The 19,294-nt window shown below is 39.9% G+C and overlaps 2 protein-coding genes across 2 annotated transcripts; one reads left to right on the forward strand and one right to left on the reverse strand.

The window, feature by feature from the left end:
• Positions 1-1,121: 1,121 nt before the first annotated feature.
• Positions 1,122-8,901, reverse strand: LOC131887742 (galactoside alpha-(1,2)-fucosyltransferase 2-like). The gene is made up of 4 exons (XM_059236409.1): positions 8,432-8,901; positions 3,836-4,080; positions 3,539-3,764; positions 1,122-1,596 (listed from the first exon to the last, which is right to left on the reverse strand). Exons 1-4 carry the CDS (start codon positions 8,852-8,854, stop codon positions 1,273-1,275), a joined length of 1,218 nt encoding a protein of 405 aa, XP_059092392.1. The 5' UTR covers positions 8,855-8,901; the 3' UTR covers positions 1,122-1,272.
• Positions 8,902-13,177: 4,276 nt separating this feature from the next.
• Positions 13,178-18,128, forward strand: LOC131889121 (galactoside alpha-(1,2)-fucosyltransferase 2-like). Its single transcript, XM_059238128.1, has 4 exons — positions 13,178-13,777; positions 13,975-14,219; positions 14,392-14,617; positions 17,086-18,128. Exons 1-4 carry the CDS (start codon positions 13,370-13,372, stop codon positions 17,407-17,409), a joined length of 1,203 nt encoding a protein of 400 aa, XP_059094111.1. The 5' UTR covers positions 13,178-13,369; the 3' UTR covers positions 17,410-18,128.
• Positions 18,129-19,294: the final 1,166 nt, after the last annotated feature.

Consider the following 19,294-nt stretch of genomic DNA (forward strand, 5'->3'; position numbering starts at 1 on the left):
CGTTACCGCGTTGATCTCTGTTTCATAGCTGTGATCCCTGGTCCAAGGACCAAGTACGACCATGTGGACAATCAAAATGATATCAACCCACTTGACCAAGGTGATGGATGACTAATTTGCAAATTGATCAAGCTCTGTTTTTTCCACTTTTACATATCACAACCCCTTTAATGTGTTCAAACATAAGTGCAAAATGTGTTCAGTTTGGCCCATACCGGATGAAAAAATGAAAATTAATCTAGCCGCATGTGCCGAAATGGAAGTGGCAGGAAAAAACGTTTGTGAAATACGTGGCAGTGATGCTTGCGGTGGGTCACACTGCATAAGAGGAACTTCAAAAGTTTTCACAGCATGACCATCGACCCAACATAAGACTGCACATTAGAAAAGAGCCAATCAGAGCCTGAATATTTATCAATAGAAGGCTTGTTCCCACGAAAGTGAATACGAATTGGAACTTTTAGACCACATCAAAAGAAACGGGCGTGGGATTCATGGCATAAAATAAAGAAATATAACATTGGTGATTTTTCTGGTGGGCACCTTTGTACGGTGGATTTATCGCCTTCTGGCCACCATCGGCGTCATGGACAACCTCAAGGAGGCTTGAACCACAGATCATATATATGGTCTGTGGCTTGAACCAAGCCTTGTATGAGAATGTATCAGGCTTGAAAAGGTTCGCCTCGTCTCATCAGTACTCTGTATACTCTTGATGAGTCATGAGTGGCCATACAGTAAACAAGAAGCAATATGCTCAATCATTTGTACAATGGAAGTAAATTGCTAATTATGCTTTTTACTTCATGCATCTCATCTCATCCATTTCAAACCTAAACCTTTTAGGCATTTTTCAGCGTCGTAAATGGTTTGCTACCAATGAACATGATATGATAGATCATCTCACCTCTTTTAAAGCCCACCTCACTCTTTCGACGATGATAATAACTGCTTTTTTGTGGCTTATCCGCTTCACCGCTTATCCGCTTAACCCCTTCCAAGAACCAATTAAATTCTGACCGGAATTTCTCAACTCAGATTGGTTGAGGCATAAGGCAAAGACGTCAAGCGGTTAAGGGGATAAGCCAAGAAAATGTCTGCTATTGATTCGATTCCCTTGGTCCGATTTCGGATAAACGTGTATTTAAGCAGAAACGCAAATATTCTATAACAATTTAATTGAGATACCGTGGCGTACGATTTGTTGAGTTTACCACTCGCGTTGTCAGATCATCTTGGAATGGTTCATGACGGCAAGGGTTTGTGAGGGCGTTACGACTTTCCATGAGCTTCAATGAAGTGCCAATTTGGCAGTTCAGCTTGCCTGACGTTCTCCACTTCAGGATTCATGCCAGTGCCAATGTTGTGGGCCAGTATCGTATGACCTCCGGCCAAATAGGCCCCCCAAAATCCAAATGTCCCATAGTCGAAGATGGAGTGGTTGCATTTGGACATGATGGCCATATCTAAATACTTCCTGTCAAATCCCAAATTGTGGGTGAAGGCTTGCTCGGCAAATATGACGGTCTTATTGGGTATTGTTCCGAACTGTGTCTTGCACCATTCATTGTCATCTGAAGCTACCACAAAGACCATCTAAGGGAGAACAACATTTAAGATATTAGGACGCCGGGCCAAAAACTTGCATCCTGCAATTTGTGCAAACTTTGAAACGAAATTGCACATCCCAGTTTTTCTGTAAATTTATTGCATCGGCAATTAAACTTGCAATATTTGACATTTTTTTGTACTAATTCGGTTGATTTTTACATGCAAATTTGTTGTCAGTAGACCATATTTATCTGCAAGTTCTGTCCGGCCCAAGTCACCTTTCACTAGCTATTGTTGTGCATAGTTCAGACTTTACAGTACAGTGTTGTTCTCTTCAAGTGTAATTTTTGTTCTATGACGCATAACTTTCTTAATTTTAAATTTACCGCCCAACTACACACTGCGTTTGAAAGCTGACATTTAGACCTTTCTAACGCGGTACGTTGTGCTCAGATCGGGTTTGTTTTGACAACACGGTGCCCGCCAAAAGACCTGCAATCATGGCGAGAACTTGCCAAAAATTGACATCGGAGACGCGCGAGGCCATCATGGCCTTGAAGAAAGCGGGCTGGAAAGGGGCCAAGATCGCCAGAGAACTGAGGTTGAGCAGTGTCGACGTGTTCAGGGCCATCAAGAGGTTCAAGGAGCTGGGTCATTCCGGAAATCGGACGCCCCAGAGGACCAAGACTGTCCGATCGCCGGCCGTGATCAAGAAGGTGCGCGAGCGTGTCAGGAGGAACCCGAACCTGTCGGAGAGGAAGTTGGCCACCGCGATGAATTTTTCGGTTTCCACCGCGCACAGAATCTTCCGCCAAGACCTCAAGATGACTTGGAAACCAAAATCGTATCGCCATCTGCTCTCAGAGGCTATGTACAAAGGAGAAGAGACACCTGCGCTCAAGAAAACTCTTGGCGCGGCTGAAGAAGGGCCCCAAGGAAGTGATCTGGTCGGATGAAAAATTGTTCACCGTGGAGCCCAAGCTGAACAGGAAAACCGACGGGACGTGGGCCAAGAACCACAAAAAAGTCCCCCAGAAGTTCAAGTACGTGGGGCGCCGACAGGGCCCGGCCAACGTGATGGTCTGGGCGGCCGTGACCACGTCCGGCAAGAAGTCCTCCCTCGTCATGGTGGAGAAGGGGGTCAAGATCAACACCGTGCAGTACCTGAAGATGCTTGAGGACGATGTTTTGCCGTGGCTTGAGTCCCTCGGAGCTCCGTATCTGTTTCAACAGGACGAAGCTCCTGCGCACACAAGCAACGTCTCGCAAGAGTGGTGCCGAACCAATCTCCATGACTTCATGCACAAGCTTGAATGGCCCCCCTCGAGCCCGGACCTCAACCCCATGGACTTCAGCATTTGGGGTATACTGGGAGCAAGGGTTAACAAGACCCATTACAAGTCCGTCGACGCCCTGAAGTCCGCCCTGCACCAGGCGTGGGCCGACTTGTCCGAGGACACCGTGCCTGCCGCGGTCGCCCACGTTCCTCGACGTCTTGAGCAAGTGCGCCTAAACGGCGGGGGCCACATCGAGAAGTTTTAAAAAACAAAGTTTTCTAGCAGATGTATGATCAATGTGTCAAAATTTTAGGTCAATCAATTAAATGGAAGTCGAGTTATTGCGTAATTAGTCTATTACACTTGAAGAGAACAACACTGTACACCCATTCGACATATTTGGACCCAGACTATCAAACAGGTGGCCGCAAATTTGCGACCCAATTTTCGGCTACACTTTTCTAGCTCATGCACGTAATTTAGCCGTTTCAAAGAAAAATAACAGTATTGAATTTTGGAGTAACAGATTGATGTTTTCACCTTGTTAAGATGATTAAGACATAGCAATTGGAAAATTGATATTCGCGGACTCTCGGCAGAAAGTGTAAGCACCGTTAGTTTTTACAACACGCAGGAGGCGATAGATATGCAGAAAATTTACAATTAAGAATAATTGGACAGAAAATCAGAGGAATACAAATAAAACTTACTTTTGTGGGCTCAAAGTTCCGGTATGAATCGCTTAGGCTTTCTTCAAGTCTTTTTATAGCACGTTCAAAATACTCGAAAGTAACCAAGGTGCCGTTTTGAGTCACATTTAAATGGTATTTGTAGCTCGTTCTTCTAACGTGAATTCCAACCCAAACTGGGTCCATCATGTCAGGTTTCAATAGAAGGCTGGCATTTACCAAGAACCCTTCAGCCACTGTGTCAACTCTGTGGAGAAAGATTGAATTGTTCGGATGAAGTGATAAATTCAGTAAATAGATGATATTGGGACATCTTACTCTGGTTTGAATCTTAAGTGCTCTTTAAGAAGGCCCCTTATTTTATTGTAGTAAAATACCCCATTCGGATACTCATGTAACCGTATATTGTGAACATGATCTACTGGCTTGGTAGCTATGAAAGCGTTGGTCTCCGTCAGCAGCCTCGGGTTTAATGCTTTGGCCGTATCCATACAACTTTGGCTGATTTTAGTTCCCTCAAAAGGAATCAACGGAAACACATCTGTCAAAGTTTTTTTATGATCCTGAAAAAAAAATTACTTGAAATGACAAATTTGAACAAGTAGTATTCCTAGAAATAGATCTATCGATTGTGTGACGAGTACGTGTGAGACCGATGAATACAAATAATTGATTATTGAGCAAAGTGCTACGTAATCCGGCCTGCGATATAATCCATGAGAGTAAATGGAAAGAAATGAGACTAGCAACTAAACCACGAAAAAAAGTTACCCTTTCAGCCGATATATTTTTTAAGTTAAGAAAAATTAAAAAAAATATGTGGGAATGCTTGGAAAAAAAGCTGCGCAAATTCACAAAAAGGTGTAAATATGCACAAAAACAGTTGTTTTAGCCTCTTTGCTGCATTTTTATGTGACAAAATTTAGGCACCTACCCGGAAAGGTTGAATGCAGGAGTTTTTAATATGTAACTTTAATTGGGATGATTAGATGTGAACGGGGCAAATGATCAGAGAGGAATGGTGAGGTGGCATAAAATGAAGTGGAACCGGTATTGGAAGAGAAGTAGGAAGAATATGATGAGAGGCTCGGAACCTACTTTATGGGATTATTCCAGTAACTTTGTTTACTAGGTTATCCTTTGAGTTACGTGACTTCGAAACAGAAAAATATGACATTGTTTCTTAGTCTTCTGTTATGGTTGACGCTTCAAACGAACAAAAATTATAATTCAGTGATTAGTGGAATCTTGGCAATTCCTACCAGAAACTAACTTTGCATAAGAGGCGACACTGGCAGAAATCAGTAATGGCAAAATTCGACTTTGAAGAAATTTCTGCCACTTTCTGCCCATTTTCTGCCAGGTGGTCAAAAATGGCTTTCAAGAGTTTCCCATTCAAGTTATATCCTCGTTGGTAAAAATCCACTTTGAAGGAATTTCTGCCACATTCTGCCACCATTTTCTGCCACTTGGTCAAAAATGGCTTTTAATGATTTCTCTTCCCTGGCACAAATACAAAGCTTTTGAAGCGGCACAACGAATATTATAAACTCGAGGGGGCCTAAGATGGAGCCCTGGGAACACCTGACTTGAAATATATTCAACAAAAGGCCACGACCTACTTTATCAAAGGTCTTGGGAAAATCAAGATAGACAACATCAACTGACTCGTGTTTTTCCAGCCCCTCAATGACCTGCTCTAAATGATCAAACAGTTGGGTATACGTGCTAAAATGCGTTCGGAACCCGCGTAGGCTAGGAGGAAGGACTTCAAGAAATTAAAAAATTTGGACTTCATGATCTTCTCAAACACCTTCGCAATATTCGAAGTGAGAGACGCCAGATTCTTCAAGATCTGGTCAAAACATAAAAGAAAAGAAAAACAATTCACATTTTGAAGTCCATTCGCTGACAGCATTATTGCCAACAGTAAATACTAGTCATGCTGATTAATCCATTCTCTTGTTTTCTCTTTTTTCAACCCTGCACACTTGCGAAAATGGTAAGCTCAAGAATACTTTTAAGATTGGGCGATCAGTGACGCCTGACTGCTCCAATCACTGGAGGTCATACTCGGAATATTGGCTTATGGAAAGAAGACGAAAGAATCAAGCAAAAAATGACACTTGCCGAGCTTTTGTGGGGTGTGTGCCAAGATGAGATATAACTTTATTAAACAGAGTGAGGCAATAATGCCTTGTGTTAATTAGTGTCTCAAATCGTAATGGTTATCAAAAAGCCACGTATCAGATCATCATATTATGATCAAAATTATGTTTCTAATTCATTTAATATGTTTCATAGTTAAGAACTGAGCTTAAGCAAATATGCTTCATTACTTATTCCATTCTTTCGACCAATGCTTGGGCACAGTCGCACAAAAATATCAACGCGATCAAGACCGCTTTTCAAGAGGCTTGGGTCAACGTTTCTGGCCAGATCGTTTTTCCTGCTTGTGTTGAAGTGATTCCTCGCATTTTTTTTGTGCGGACTTCCTTACCGCTACCGGGATTGGAATCCCAGCAGAGTATCCCATTGAGTAAGGTAGTCGATAAAGGGGAAGGGTATTTCGCAAATCTATAAAATGCATTTATCCATTGAATATTGACATAGATTTCAAAGGGTGTTGTTGGGGTCAATGTCGAAAATTCATTCTTATATTTGCTTTGTCTAACATTCAGAAGGTAAAAACGCCCAGAACCAGACCATTTTATGAGTAGCTTGAAAAGTGCATGATGATGGGCGCCTTATAAATATGCCTGCTCAAAATGGGGCAATCGAAATTTGCAGAAAATGCAACATATGCCAACAAAAATAGGCCAGGCAGATACAGAAATTCATTTTCTTAGCCCTGTTTACATTCATATGAATGAAAGTTAAGTGGTACTGTTCATTTTCAAAGGCATTTTTCCTAACCCTTGTTCTAGAGTCAATTGTAGTAGACGTAAAGCTTTTTCGGGCGTTTTAAGAGCACATGAAGTCCTGGAGAATTCAGTTTTTCCCTTAAATGTTTGTAAAGAATCTGAAGGCTTTGTTGATCCAGTAGCATCTTTTGGCTCAGACGTGGACAATTTTTTGAACAAAATTCCTGATCAGGTTTTTAATCAAGAGCTAGCCAGATCCGTCAAGTCCAATTTGTTGGTGGATAAGGCATTACATGAATTTTAACCTAAGTAAGATCTAAAAGATTTTCACCTCAGTGTGCTGAGGGATTTCATTCCCAGTAGCAGTAATGAAGTTTCACAAACAGGGGAAAAACAAAGATATGCAGAATAATCAACAAAATGACAAAAAGTGCAAATGAACTTCGAGGCTGGGTGAACGTTCTATTAAGTGGATCTTTATTGCTCGGAATGATTACCGGTGGGCTTACTTCTTAGTTAAGAGTATAAAGTGCAGTGTTCTTTGGAGTGCAAGGTAACCAAACCACGAGTTGGTAAAGTGCGCTAGGGCTCCTAGAGAAACTTCAGATTAGACAGAGAGACCTTGAACTGGTTACAGTATACCTTTTACAGATATCCTTGGATTAGATCATAAATTAAACTTTAATATCGGTATTTTATTATTACACCTCGGAAAAGGTAGAAAAATATTCCTCAAAAGATAACTAAACATAAAAAAAATTTGTCAAACAGATGGAAAAGAGTGAGGTATTTGCTTGAAGCATAGTTATTGAACTAGAATAGTGTCATAAGAGAAGATTCAACCGAAAGAGAAGACAAATAGTACCATAGAACCCCGTTATATTGAAAAAAAAATGTGAGACCGACTTGTCACCATGTAAATCTTGCTTAAAGCAACCCCGTTAAAAGGAAAATTTTCAAATTTCAGAACCTTGTTTTAAGGAAAATTCTTAAATCTCTGGACCGCGTGACACTGAAATGTGGCCACACTGAGGACGCCAAAACTGAGGTTTCGTAATGCTTTCACATTACCTGAAGATTCTTAAAAAAAGAAAATCGGCAAAGGTGAAGTATTTCTTCTTTTCTCTAAATAAACGATTTTTTTTTCTCGGGTCTCTTATTCTTATTGGTGCAAAGTTTTTTAGGGCTGCCGATATGTGTAGTTCTCCAAAACAAAGCACATCATAGTTGAAAAAAATCAAAACATTTGTATGTCAAGCGTTCTTGAAAGGAAGAATATAAAAGTATTTACTTACAATGTTTCGCAATGCTTGAACGACTTCAAAAAACTTGAAAAGTAAATGTTGGGTAAATTTGGGAACTTCGATAATATACTCCAGTGCGAGAATTACTTTGACTTCTTTGATTCTCCGATATTTAAACAATCGAATGTGAAAAAAATAAAGAACGAAAATGTTTGATGTTGATGATTAAAACAAAGAGGCTTGATAATATTCAATGTTATTTCCACACCTGTGCACGTTTTTCGGCCTCAAAAAGTGTAACCCCGTTATAGTGAAAATTTTGCTGCTTCCCAAAAATTTAACAATAACGAGGTTTTGTTGTACTCAGTAATGCATCATACATTCACTTGAGTCATAATAAACCATAGCACTATGCACTATTGATCTCGATACAAATAGCAGAAAGTAGATTTGGATTACAGGTTAGGTTCCGGATGAAAACAGTATTCAATGTGTTGACAAAAAATATTGATAGTATGCTCTTTTTTCAATATTGCGTAGCTTAGACCTGTTTTCCTAAATTTTAAACACTATTGATCTCTTGAATGCTATTAGTATCATTCTTTTTTTTCACAGGGCCTAGTGGACTAAAATATGGCAGGAAATCAGCAAATAATGAATCTGAAATTCTAAATATGTTGCTTTAGACACTTTAAATAATGCAACCTTCACTCATCGATCAAAATGAAAATGAAAAATACTACATATACAAATACCCCCCACTTGATTTTTGCAACCTAATTGCGGACTGAGTTAATATGGCTTACCTTTCCGATAACTGGTGTGAATCCGGTGATTGCAGACAAAGCCAAAAGTGTAGCATATTCACTCATTCGATTGCCTAATCCTCCTGAATCACCCGTTGTCATTACAAACTTATGTGAGGGACAACCATTTTTTTCGTTTTCCGTTACATTAATATTGAAGAAACGTCGTTGTGACACCAACTGCGTCTGGATTTCCGATAAAGAATTGTTCAAACTCTGGATAGAATTCAGTAAATGAACAAAGACCATTGAAGTTTCGTTGGGACTTTGACTTTGATTTGATCGAATCGTCAAAATGCCAAAGTTATCGCTCACAAGCTGAGGTGAGCGACTAAAGGACTTCTTGTGGTTAAAATACAAAATTGTGAAAGCCAAGAACGATACAAATATGACAATAACGAGAGAGCGACTAGCGCCTTCCATTATGCTCGAAACACTGCTGACGTCTAAGGAAATTATTTCCAAGTGTCAAGATCACAGGTAAGAGCGCTTCAGAAAGTTACTTAACGCAGGGTTCGCAGTGATGACGTCTTAACTTTGGCGAGCGAAGAGCCGGGAACAATGAGAAGGAGCATTATAATCATAATTTCGGCAAACAGCCCTTTTGAATGATTCAAGTCTGGACGCTCGTATACCGTGTAGCAGACACAATGGCGAGTTGGGGTTTACTTTACCTTTCACCTTGAAACCACCAACCTTGCTTCCTTTCTTATTAGAAAGCTACTACTGTGAAAGGCTAAAGAAACATTATCTACCATGTCACTGTAATGCCCAACACTATGATTCACGTATTGGTTCTAATAATAATACTATGTTGCAGGTATATTTAGTTACATTTGAAGTATAACATTGATGACACTTTGATTGTATAACTAGATCTCAAAAAAAAGAGAACAAACTTTCAAACTTTTTATGACCTTTTTTGCGGATTTGTTTTGCAAATTTTCCACTTAAACATTTTAGCTGGGTTTGTCCTTGTTGAGGACTTTTTTACTTTCCTTGCGTGTACGATCTACGTAGGGTACAAGCCCTCTACTTAGATCACTAATACGTAATATCCCCCTCAACTGTTGTGCTCAACAGTTACTCTTAACAAGAGTTGAGGGATTAATGTCAAACAAATCATTGAGGGGGGGACACACATTGTCACCCAAGGTAGACCTAAGCTTTCTTCCTTCATTTCGTCTAATTTTTCCCTCCAAATGGCCAAAATCCTTGAATTGTCCCGAAGATCCTCGGTTTTAGGTTATTTCATGGTTAAAATTTGTGAAAAGGTTTTTAACCAAAAATTCCCGAAATAGTTGAAAACTTAATTTAACCTAAAAAAATATCTTTCCAATCCCTAGTCAAAATATTTCCACTCTTTCAGTAATCGTTGCAAGTTTGACATGCAAAAAAAAATTGCATTTAAGGTTTGCATGAAAGCTTTGCCAAATCGCCTTTACTACTAATGTCATGATTTAATGCATATTGTTATATTATACTATGTTGTAGAATATCATCTTTTTTCAACCAATCGCCATCTTGGTAAATACGATGGTTCTAATATTGCTTGACTGCTAATAAAGCAATTCATTAACAAAGCATATAGGTTATTACCGACCTGGTTCTAATTTTGCTACTTTTTAATAAAAAAAAGTCTATCTCGAATTAAGGAACAATTTGACCCAAATTGCACCCTACATATCCAATAATTCTAGCAAGTCTGATGCCACACCTATTGGAACACAACATTTTTATTTTTAAACTGATTCAAATGCTCAATTTTCATCTGAAGCACACAATCACATTCCATGTTGTAATCTTCCTCCACTCTATTCTTGGGAATTTATTGTATTTGACTGTATGATTGAATGAGATACACGATACTGGACCTATTAGCCACATCCTTTCGCAGGTGACATACTCCTTATAATGACGTCATCTAGCAAGCGCCTAAATCGGTCGAAGTGCACAAGGGTTGATTTTCGTTACAGAGAGGTCATTTTGCCACATGGGAAGTCATTATCTGCATTATATGCATAGCTGCCAGAGTTTTGGTAGAGAAAGTGCCAAAAGGTACTATGGAGAAATACCACGAAAAAGCAAAACCGACCAAACTGCATGCGAACTATTTTTGATACTGATGCTATTCCGATTGGGTCTTTGTTAAGCACTATAAGTTTTGATTTCTTTAATGCCGTTCATTTTTTGTTTTGGTTTTGAGGTGTTAGATTGGGAGGATTGGACATCGCGAGTATCTACCAGCCAGCTACTTCAACCATCACATCAACTTGGTGATGCAAAATTACGGTTGGTTTCATGGTCACGCCAAAAGCCATGCCAAGTAAGTCATGTGCACAAGTCATGTAAGAGTAACAACTATGTGCTAAGCAATTTTAGCAACTTCTTTAAAAATCCGATTTGCATGCGAGGCTTCCATTTTAGAGCATTTTTTTAAATTTTTGAATCATCCTTTCAACTTCAAGCCGAAAGAAGTTTGATCAACTCTCATTTGAATTGTCGCATGGGTAGACAGAGGGAAAACATCGTCGGAGACTGCAGATATCATCTTATCATAAAAAGAGCTAAATATCAAACGGAAGCAAATTCTTTTTTGCATCAGTACCGCAACTAAAACTGAAAGGCAAATGTTAAGGAATGAAGTTAAAAGTAAAAAAAAGGTCATAAATATGACATAGAATTAGTATGACTCAGAATATTGCGAAATATATACAATGTAGCATACATTCACAGCAGTTATGTTCCTAGCGTGAGAACTGCAAACTAGATTCTTTGTTGCCCATTTGTTCTTGTTACGATTTGTATCTGTGATTCTGATTGTCTTTTAATTCAAGCTATGCACCTTATCTTGAATTTAAAAGTATAGCAGTCACAGTCCATATGACAATAAAAACTGGATTTTAAACCACACTCCAAGTGGGTTTCAAATAAAGGTAAGAGAAATTAGATTTATTTCTGCGAAACGGCTTAATGTTTGTGATTCAAAGACGATACAAAAGGTATGAATTGCCAAAGACTGCAGTCTTAACGAGTGGCCTTGACATTTGTCTCAAACCAGGCTTTAGGCTCAATTCTAGTGACCTGAGAGACTTAATGTGAGGAGTATGCGGGCGCATTTAAGCTCTCGAAAATCCAGGCTACTTGAGAGCAATAGAGATCTGCAAGCAAATATATGCGCAATAAATGGCAAAATTACGAACGCAGCCGTTAATAGTAGGCTTGAAACACACACAAGGCATTAATACTTTACTATTCAGACCTCGTTCTTTGGGACGCTCTGACTAAACCAAAAATTACAAATGTGGTAGTATCATGTACTGGATTTGACGCTTTTAGTTGAAGTAACGTCTCTTGTTGCAGACTTCCGTACAGTTACTGGAAATGGGATTCAAAAGACGAAATACGAATTTATCTTGCTTGATTTTATATGTATATACGCGTAGTACCTGATCCACTGACGAATTGGAGTTGGCAGATCGGGCTAGCCTTTGAATATAGGTTGGATCAGGTATTTGGTCAAAAAAATTGTCCAAAACTAACTTAAGGAGACTACTGGATCCTATCTACTGGACTACCTATTTACAATGTCCTACATACTCTGCAAATATTAGAGGAAAGTAAAGTAAACAAGGAAGTAGCCCGAGAATGATGAGAGTTAGACTAGTCTGGTCTCTTGGGCGGCTTCAAGATGCTCACAAAACGTACGCTAAGCATGTGCTGTCGTTACAAATGACCCTAAAACTTGGGTTGGGACAAAGCTCATGAATGTTTTTGAAAGCGTACTTTATCAAACACAATTCGTACCTTCTCTGAAAACTAAACAATCGCAACTTCTTTAATCTCTCCCAATGCAAGCGCTCTCCCATGCCTTCAATGTACCCAATAAACATATTTGAACCTGCTCGACCTTTTGCAAATTGCTAATCCTAATAAAGTCCAAAAGGGCAATGTATATTCAAGATGTGGCTGAACGACCGACTTGAACTGAGTAAGCATCGTGATGCTATCTTTGGACTTAAACGTACGATAAATCCAACCACTCATTTAAAAAGTTTTACCCTCCTTCAATTGGATATATGGAATATCATTCCATTCGAGGCCATGTCAATAGCCCTGTCCATCACAAAGCTAGTCTGGTTCATATTGATCATCCTTCTTTATTGCTATGAGTAATTACAGTGAAATCCTCAAGGTATTCCATATTCTTCAAAGAGCGGACAGGAAATATTTTTTTGTTGACTTTCTTATGGATACCGGTAAAGGAATCCTCAGCAGTTCAAGGTATTTTTTTTTCTTCATTTAGCATTGGAAAAAGCAGAGCATGATATTTGACCGGCTTGAACTCCAAGATCAAGACCTCCCCCGACCACCAGTATGTGGCACATGGCCAACAACTTCCGCAAGGCCGCTCACAATAAATCATCATCATCAATAGATCAATATCGATATCAATATCAATATAAAAAATAAAAAATCGATTTCTCTACTTCTTATCTCTCATCGAAGTTCAGTTGAGTCAGGAGGATTCCAAAATGTTTCAGATTTTTGCCGCCGACGGCGAGCTTTTTTTCGAGAATATTACGGCCATTTTGCGGTATTGGTGGTCTCAAAGGCCAATCTAGATACGCTGAGATACGCTGAACTGATGTATTTTTATGGCACTGTTAATGAATCAAACTACTCATAAACCTTATCTTGTCGATTGGGGATGTTGTGTGAAGAGAGTGAGTCTCACATGAGTTTGCTCAGTTAAGGATTAGCAATTGCTGATTTCACAAATGATCATCTCGATCAAAAAATGTGCTCTCAAATTTTTTGAGCTTCATCTACAAATGTAAATCTCTAATCAGAGAATATCCACATTAGCAAATACCAACGAAAAAGTGAAGTGGAGTCATCCGGCGTAATCAAACAAACTAGTAGCGAAAAGCTGTGATGGCAAGATTTGAGAGCTACTTAGGGTTTGTTGTTTTAATGGTCGTGGCAGTGGGATTTTTGTCAGTTTCTTTTATCCAGACCGAGCCAAAGTTGGAATCCCCTCAGATTTTCTTCAATTCAAGTGAAACGATGACACCGACAGTGTCAAGTCTGAGTGATGCTAGTCAAGAGAGGCTGGACCAACTCTTCAGCTTGCTTCGAGAACAAGTTACTTCATTGTCGCATGTGCAGAAATGTTTGGACTTAGTTTTGGACGGAAAAACCGACAACGAACAAAATGGTTGTCCAACCCATGAGTTTGTGATGACCACATTTGATGCAGGTGGATTAGGCAATAAAATGAGTGAATATGCCACCTTACTGGCGATATCAACCTTAACAGGATTCACCCCAGTCTTGAGCGAGGTAAGCACGACATTTTTTCACGTTCATTTCAGTCAACAAACCGAAAGGTTCCTTTGGCATTTGTGCCAAGGTTTAACCGATAATAATAGGATGGAAACATAAAGAAAGAAAATATATAATCTATAAAGTATAATATGATAAGAATATAAACAAAGATGTAAATTGCCCTTTAAGATTAGTATTATGTACCATTACAGGACCATTACAACGTTTTGATTGAGGTATTCCCGTCCATCCCGTTCAATGGATCACAAATCAGCAAATCTTGCATGGAAGCAGCAAAACCCTTAAATCCAGGAAATTTGCCGGAGACAATGGCTTTCTTGGCCACACGTCCTCAAGATCGAATGCGTAATATTCGTTTGAATACATATCCCAACGCAGTGTTCTACTATGACAAGGTCAAAGGAATCCTAAAAGATCACTTTACTTTTATGCCAAAGTAAGATTTTCATCGAATTTGGTCTGTTACTTATGTACTATATTCCGACGAGTCTTGAACTTGAATTGATCCGAAATATGTGAGGCTTCCATCCTCAAGGATTGAGTTCCGACTCTGAATTGTCTTCATGCATTGTACGTTGACTTGACTAATATGAATACTTCTTTTCAAGAGTGGCTGAGCCGGCGGAAGAATTTTTGCGTGCCGTTCGAGACCAAATCAAGTCTACGGTTTCTGAACCAGTTTGGGTTGGTGTTCATGTCCGTAGGACGAACTACAAACACCATTTAAATGTGACCCAAAATGGTACCTTGGTGACACTTGAATACTTCCAAAGAGCCATGGTTAAGCTCAAAGAGACACTAAAAGTTTCCAATCCAAGTTTTGATCCATCAAATGTAAGTATTTTGCGCCATGAACCACTGTATTATGAACGAAAAAGCCTCGATTGGAATCGTCATCAGCGTCCCCGTCTAAATTCTAGTGGTAAAAGCACCTATTTTCGAGCCCCTGTCCGCTTCTCAGCTTTGTTGTATGCTATTTTGGTGCCATTCTATATATAATAGGCGTAGACGCTTAAACTTGCTGAGCCTGATTGATTGGTTGAAAAAGAAATAATCTTTCCCCAGTATTTTGTTTGGATAACGCAAATTCTTGCTCTGCGAAGAAGTACAATCCAATTAACCCGTCTACAATCAACAGATCGGTCGGTCGACACCCAATTCGGACGTTTAGGTAAGTTCTGGTACCAACAAACAAACGTGCCTGACAATGCCAGTGATGCAAAATTGGCGTTACAAACTAGTTTTTACAAAGCTGGCCTTTCCTCATATAGCAATGTGAAAGAAGGGTCAGCTTCTCGAAAACGTATTTGAAAGCCCCAATCTTGCATCACTGACACTGGTACCAGCAAACAAACGAACCTGCCAAAGCTTGCCTAAACGTCCCCATACTCTGGAAACCATCCAATCATAGAAAATCATAGACAATCATAGATAACGAGAGGAGACATGGCATAGTGGTTAGTGCAGTTTCCAACAATAAGAAAAAAATGAGGAAACTTTTGGACGCTAACCATACCCACGGATACGGACCATGGCACAACAATAGAAGGACAATGTGATATAAGCTTTGTTGGCCGGGCGAGGTTCACCCCTTCGACCCTCGCACCTGAAATAACAAAAAAGAGAACACACCGGTTGCGCCCTCTTCAATCGACTGAGGGAAAATGCGTTCCTTTGAGCACAGGATCAAGATTGACACCAGAATACACCGGGCAAGAGGCACTCGGTCTTGGTGTCAAACTATCAAAGAGGACCCAGGGATGGAGCAGGGCAGATGGGTGTCCATCTGCACATCCCTTGGGATGAGCCACATGCTCGATCCCTCAGGGTCTGGTATCCATATTTTTGGCAATCGGAGCTTGAGGTTGACTTCTTTCGAAATGCGGGTTACTTTGCCGCATTTTTGGCCAGTGTGGTTTACATAGGAAGACTCCTGAATTAGCTCCTTGCAGTTAGCGTATTCTTTATGACTTCGAACGATGGAAATAGCCTTTGTGACCGTGAGCTTATCGTGTCTCTTGATTGGCAATGCCTTCAGCAACTTGGGCGCAGAGAACTGTGTCGGCATGTCGCAAAAATCGCAACTTTTCTGTGTCCAATTCTGAACAATCTCCCTCAAATCCATGACAAAAACGTCGAGTTACTCGTTAGATCGTTGAGTCCTTCGGGATAATCATCGTCTTTCAATGACGCGACAAATTGATCCCCGAATAAATCCCAGAAATTTCTGTAGTGATGTGTATTGAACTGGTTTGTCAGCTTTTTAGCTTCAAGGTACTTTTCACCTGTTAATATCTCCACAGAAGGTGGATTTGTTTGGGAAAGGAATAGGCGAAATTTGACTCTTGTGCATTGCGATATTTTGAGCGGTTGCTATCATTTTGACATCCGAAGACCTATGACACCAGTAATAGGTTAATGGGTTATCCGAGACAATTGCTATTCATATTTGAATTAGGACACTCGCAATAACTATGTTGGCATTAAATGGATTGTTTATGCGAGGTAAATGGTAAATAGTGTCTCAATGTGGAGGCAGAAAAGGCAAACTGAAAGTAAAAATCTTGACCCCATACTTTTGATTTTTGATACCGTTGGTCATTTGATAACCATTTCATAAACCAATCACAAACCATTGAGCAACAAAAAAGAACCCACTGCGCGCATATGTATCTATCTCAGTAGTAAACAACCCAAGAAAAACTCAATCGCCTTTTCAAATGCTTCAATGTTACGGGTCTACTGCTAAAACCAATGGAAATTTATGCTTTGTTGACGATTTCTTGACCGCCCTCAAAATTTTCAAGAGAGAAAATCTTCAAGGACGCAACCCATTGAAGGCATGCATCAACAGCCTGAAAATGAGTTTATTTAATAAGTCTGTTCTAGCGTTTCTTGTGGTTGATGTAATGTACACTCTCCGTCAAAAGGACAAAAAAATACGGAAAATCTGCAACTTAGCCAAAAATTGCTTTAAATTTGCAAGATACATGATTGCAAATTTCCCCCCCCATCTCTGCCAATTACTGATCAACGATGTAATCCCCAATGATTCAAGGGGAAATGTTTCGTTCAAAACTGTTCTTGATTTTCAGTAGCTTGTTTTTCCACCCGATTTCTTCAGTCATATGGGAACTCAAATGATTTCGATGGGATTCAAATGAAACCACATGATACAAGTCTTGCGTTGAATGAAAATGATAAAATTCAGATTTCATTAAGAGAGGGGCAATTTAGGCTTTCAGGTTTTCACTTTTCTTCGAATATTTAAAACTAATCAAGCACTGACTTTTTGGTTCCAGCTGGTGTACGTGGTGTCATCTGATGATGTGCCTTGGATCAAGACTAATTTTCGAACTTTGGCCAAGGCTGAGATCATAATTTACGCTGCCGATGCCTGGAAGGGCTCATTTAAATTTCAACCAAAATTTCTCGATATGTGCATCATGTCCAAATGCAATCACTCCATCTTCGACTATGGTACATTTGGATTCTGGGGTGCTTACTTGGCCGATGGGCACACAATATTGTCTCATAATATCGGCTCAATGGAAAACAGCGAAGTGGAGAACATCAAACCTGCAAAATTATCAAACTGGCACTTCATTGATGCTCACGGAGCATGAACAACCACACAACATGATATCATTTTGCTTAATTTAATTTGCAATTAATAACTAATTGCAAATATTTCAAGGAATTCCATTTTTTCACATCTTTCAAATCAAAAGCCCTTGCAATAGTCTAGTTTCATCAATAGTAAGGATACTCAAATGAATTCCTTAGATCATGCAGTAAACATCCAATTGCAAAGTTGTTGGCAAAACAATCTCAATCTGGAATTTTTACTTTTTTGATTTGATTACCTAGGTGCTCTTTCACCATTTTTCACGGAGACCAAACCGGGGGTAAAAGCAAATGCTGCTAAGTAAGTTCTTTTGCCAATGAATCGTGAGATTCCTGTTGTACATTTCAGAAAGAGCCTCAATTTCTAGGACTTCTACGCACAAATAAGTCAAACAGGAACAATGGGTTAATGAGAGAGCGAGCTCTGCTATTAGGACTACTAGAGCTCTGAGGACATACTAAGACAACTGGGATTGTACAGTTGTACAGTATTCAATGATGGTACAAGGGAGGATCGGACAGTACGTTTTCAAATTGACTCATGAGCTTTGTCCTCACCCAGGTTTTAGGGGCAATTGTAGTAACCTTAGCAAACGTACAGGTTTGGTAACGGCTCGTGAGCAATCCATGACCTCGCTCAATAACATTATCGTGGGGCCGTGTGCAAGTTATGTAAAAGATCGATTGACTAAATAAAGGTTTCATTGTGTTGACTTTACTTTGTGGCTTTCTGGGCAACACCGACGTGATGTACAAGCAACTGACTAGAAGCTCTTGCATGAATGCCCATCGAATGAATTTACTGCTTTACCAAGAGCTCCAGGGAAATCGAACCAACCTATCGTTCTCGAATCCTGTCTACCCTCACCTGCCCATTCATTGCCTGCACGACAATGTGCATTTGCTGAAGAACGTCTTCAATTCATTCCTTACTTGCCGGAAGTTCCCCTGTCCTGATTTCCGTGGCACGAGGCTGGCTCCCTACCATGACCACCAATGGAAGTTGTACGAGCTTGAACTAGGTAAGCAAGAATAGTACTTTTTCTTGCATGTTAAAAGATCTGAACCCTTACAAACATGTTTATGTCAAGGAGTCAACAAGGTTGCATATGATCTGACGCACAAGGCATTGGCACCATCTCGACTCAGGCGTACCAACGTCATCCACACGGCTCAAATTTTCAGCCCAACAACCGTGGCAGGCCTGGAATAATACGCCAACCATGGGTATCCGCAATTTCCATACACCGGCAACTTTATTCGCCTCATCATAAACTGGTGGCACGTTGTAAAGTGCAAATCTCGTCATGCAGATCGGAAGAGCAGTGATGAAACCCGCCTAGTGACCGCTGATACCATGNGCAATTTCCATACACCGGCAACTTTATTCGCCTCATCATAAACTGGTGGCACGTTGTAAAGTGCAAATCTCGTCATGCAAATATAATTACCAGAGATAATGCCTGACGAGCTGTGATCAGTGATGCGTGCTTTGTTGTTCAATACCTCTTGAGAATTTCACCAATTCTTGATTGACTGGAATGAAGGTACCAGTGATGAAACCCGCCTAGTGACCGCTGATACCATGAAGGCATTAACATTTTCGACCAAAAGCTTTATCAGTAGGCCAGGAAAAAATATTGCATTTTGACGTCGAGAAGACATGTGAAAGAGCTGAAATTTTGCTCTTCAAAGGCCTCAAACTAGCTCAAGCAGGGTGGGCATGTCATTTTTGGACACTTTTGTCCACCCCTGTCCAAAAGTGTCCGAAAATGAGGGTGGACAAAAGTGGACAAAAAAAACGAAACTTTAAAACTTCAAATCTAAAAGAAATTCAATTTTTTGCTTCAAAAATTGCTCATTGATGGTTCCAAGAGCAAAATA

The sequence above is a fragment of the Tigriopus californicus genome, chromosome 10 (genome assembly GCF_007210705.1).
Source record: "Tigriopus californicus strain San Diego chromosome 10, Tcal_SD_v2.1, whole genome shotgun sequence".
Classification (NCBI taxonomy): domain Eukaryota; kingdom Metazoa; phylum Arthropoda; class Copepoda; order Harpacticoida; family Harpacticidae; genus Tigriopus; species Tigriopus californicus.

What these genes read in the sequence shown, in the direction of transcription:
- LOC131887742 (XM_059236409.1), bottom strand. Translation starts at nt 8,854, where the DNA reads ATGGAAGGCGCTAGTCGCTCTCTCGTTATTGTCATATTTGTATCGTTC. An exon ending in CACTTAAGATTCAAACCAGA is followed by an intron (nt 3,765 to 3,835) that starts GTAAGATGTCCC and finishes CTTTCTCCACAG; the next exon opens with AGTTGACACAGTGGCTGAAG. An exon ending in GGAACTTTGAGCCCACAAAA is followed by an intron (nt 1,597 to 3,538) that starts GTAAGTTTTATT and finishes GTTCTCCCTTAG; the next exon opens with ATGGTCTTTGTGGTAGCTTC.
- LOC131889121 (XM_059238128.1), top strand. Translation starts at nt 13,370, where the DNA reads ATGGCAAGATTTGAGAGCTACTTAGGGTTTGTTGTTTTAATGGTCGTG. An exon ending in TCACCCCAGTCTTGAGCGAG is followed by an intron (nt 13,778 to 13,974) that starts GTAAGCACGACA and finishes GTACCATTACAG; the next exon opens with GACCATTACAACGTTTTGAT. An exon ending in CACTTTACTTTTATGCCAAA is followed by an intron (nt 14,220 to 14,391) that starts GTAAGATTTTCA and finishes CTTCTTTTCAAG; the next exon opens with AGTGGCTGAGCCGGCGGAAG.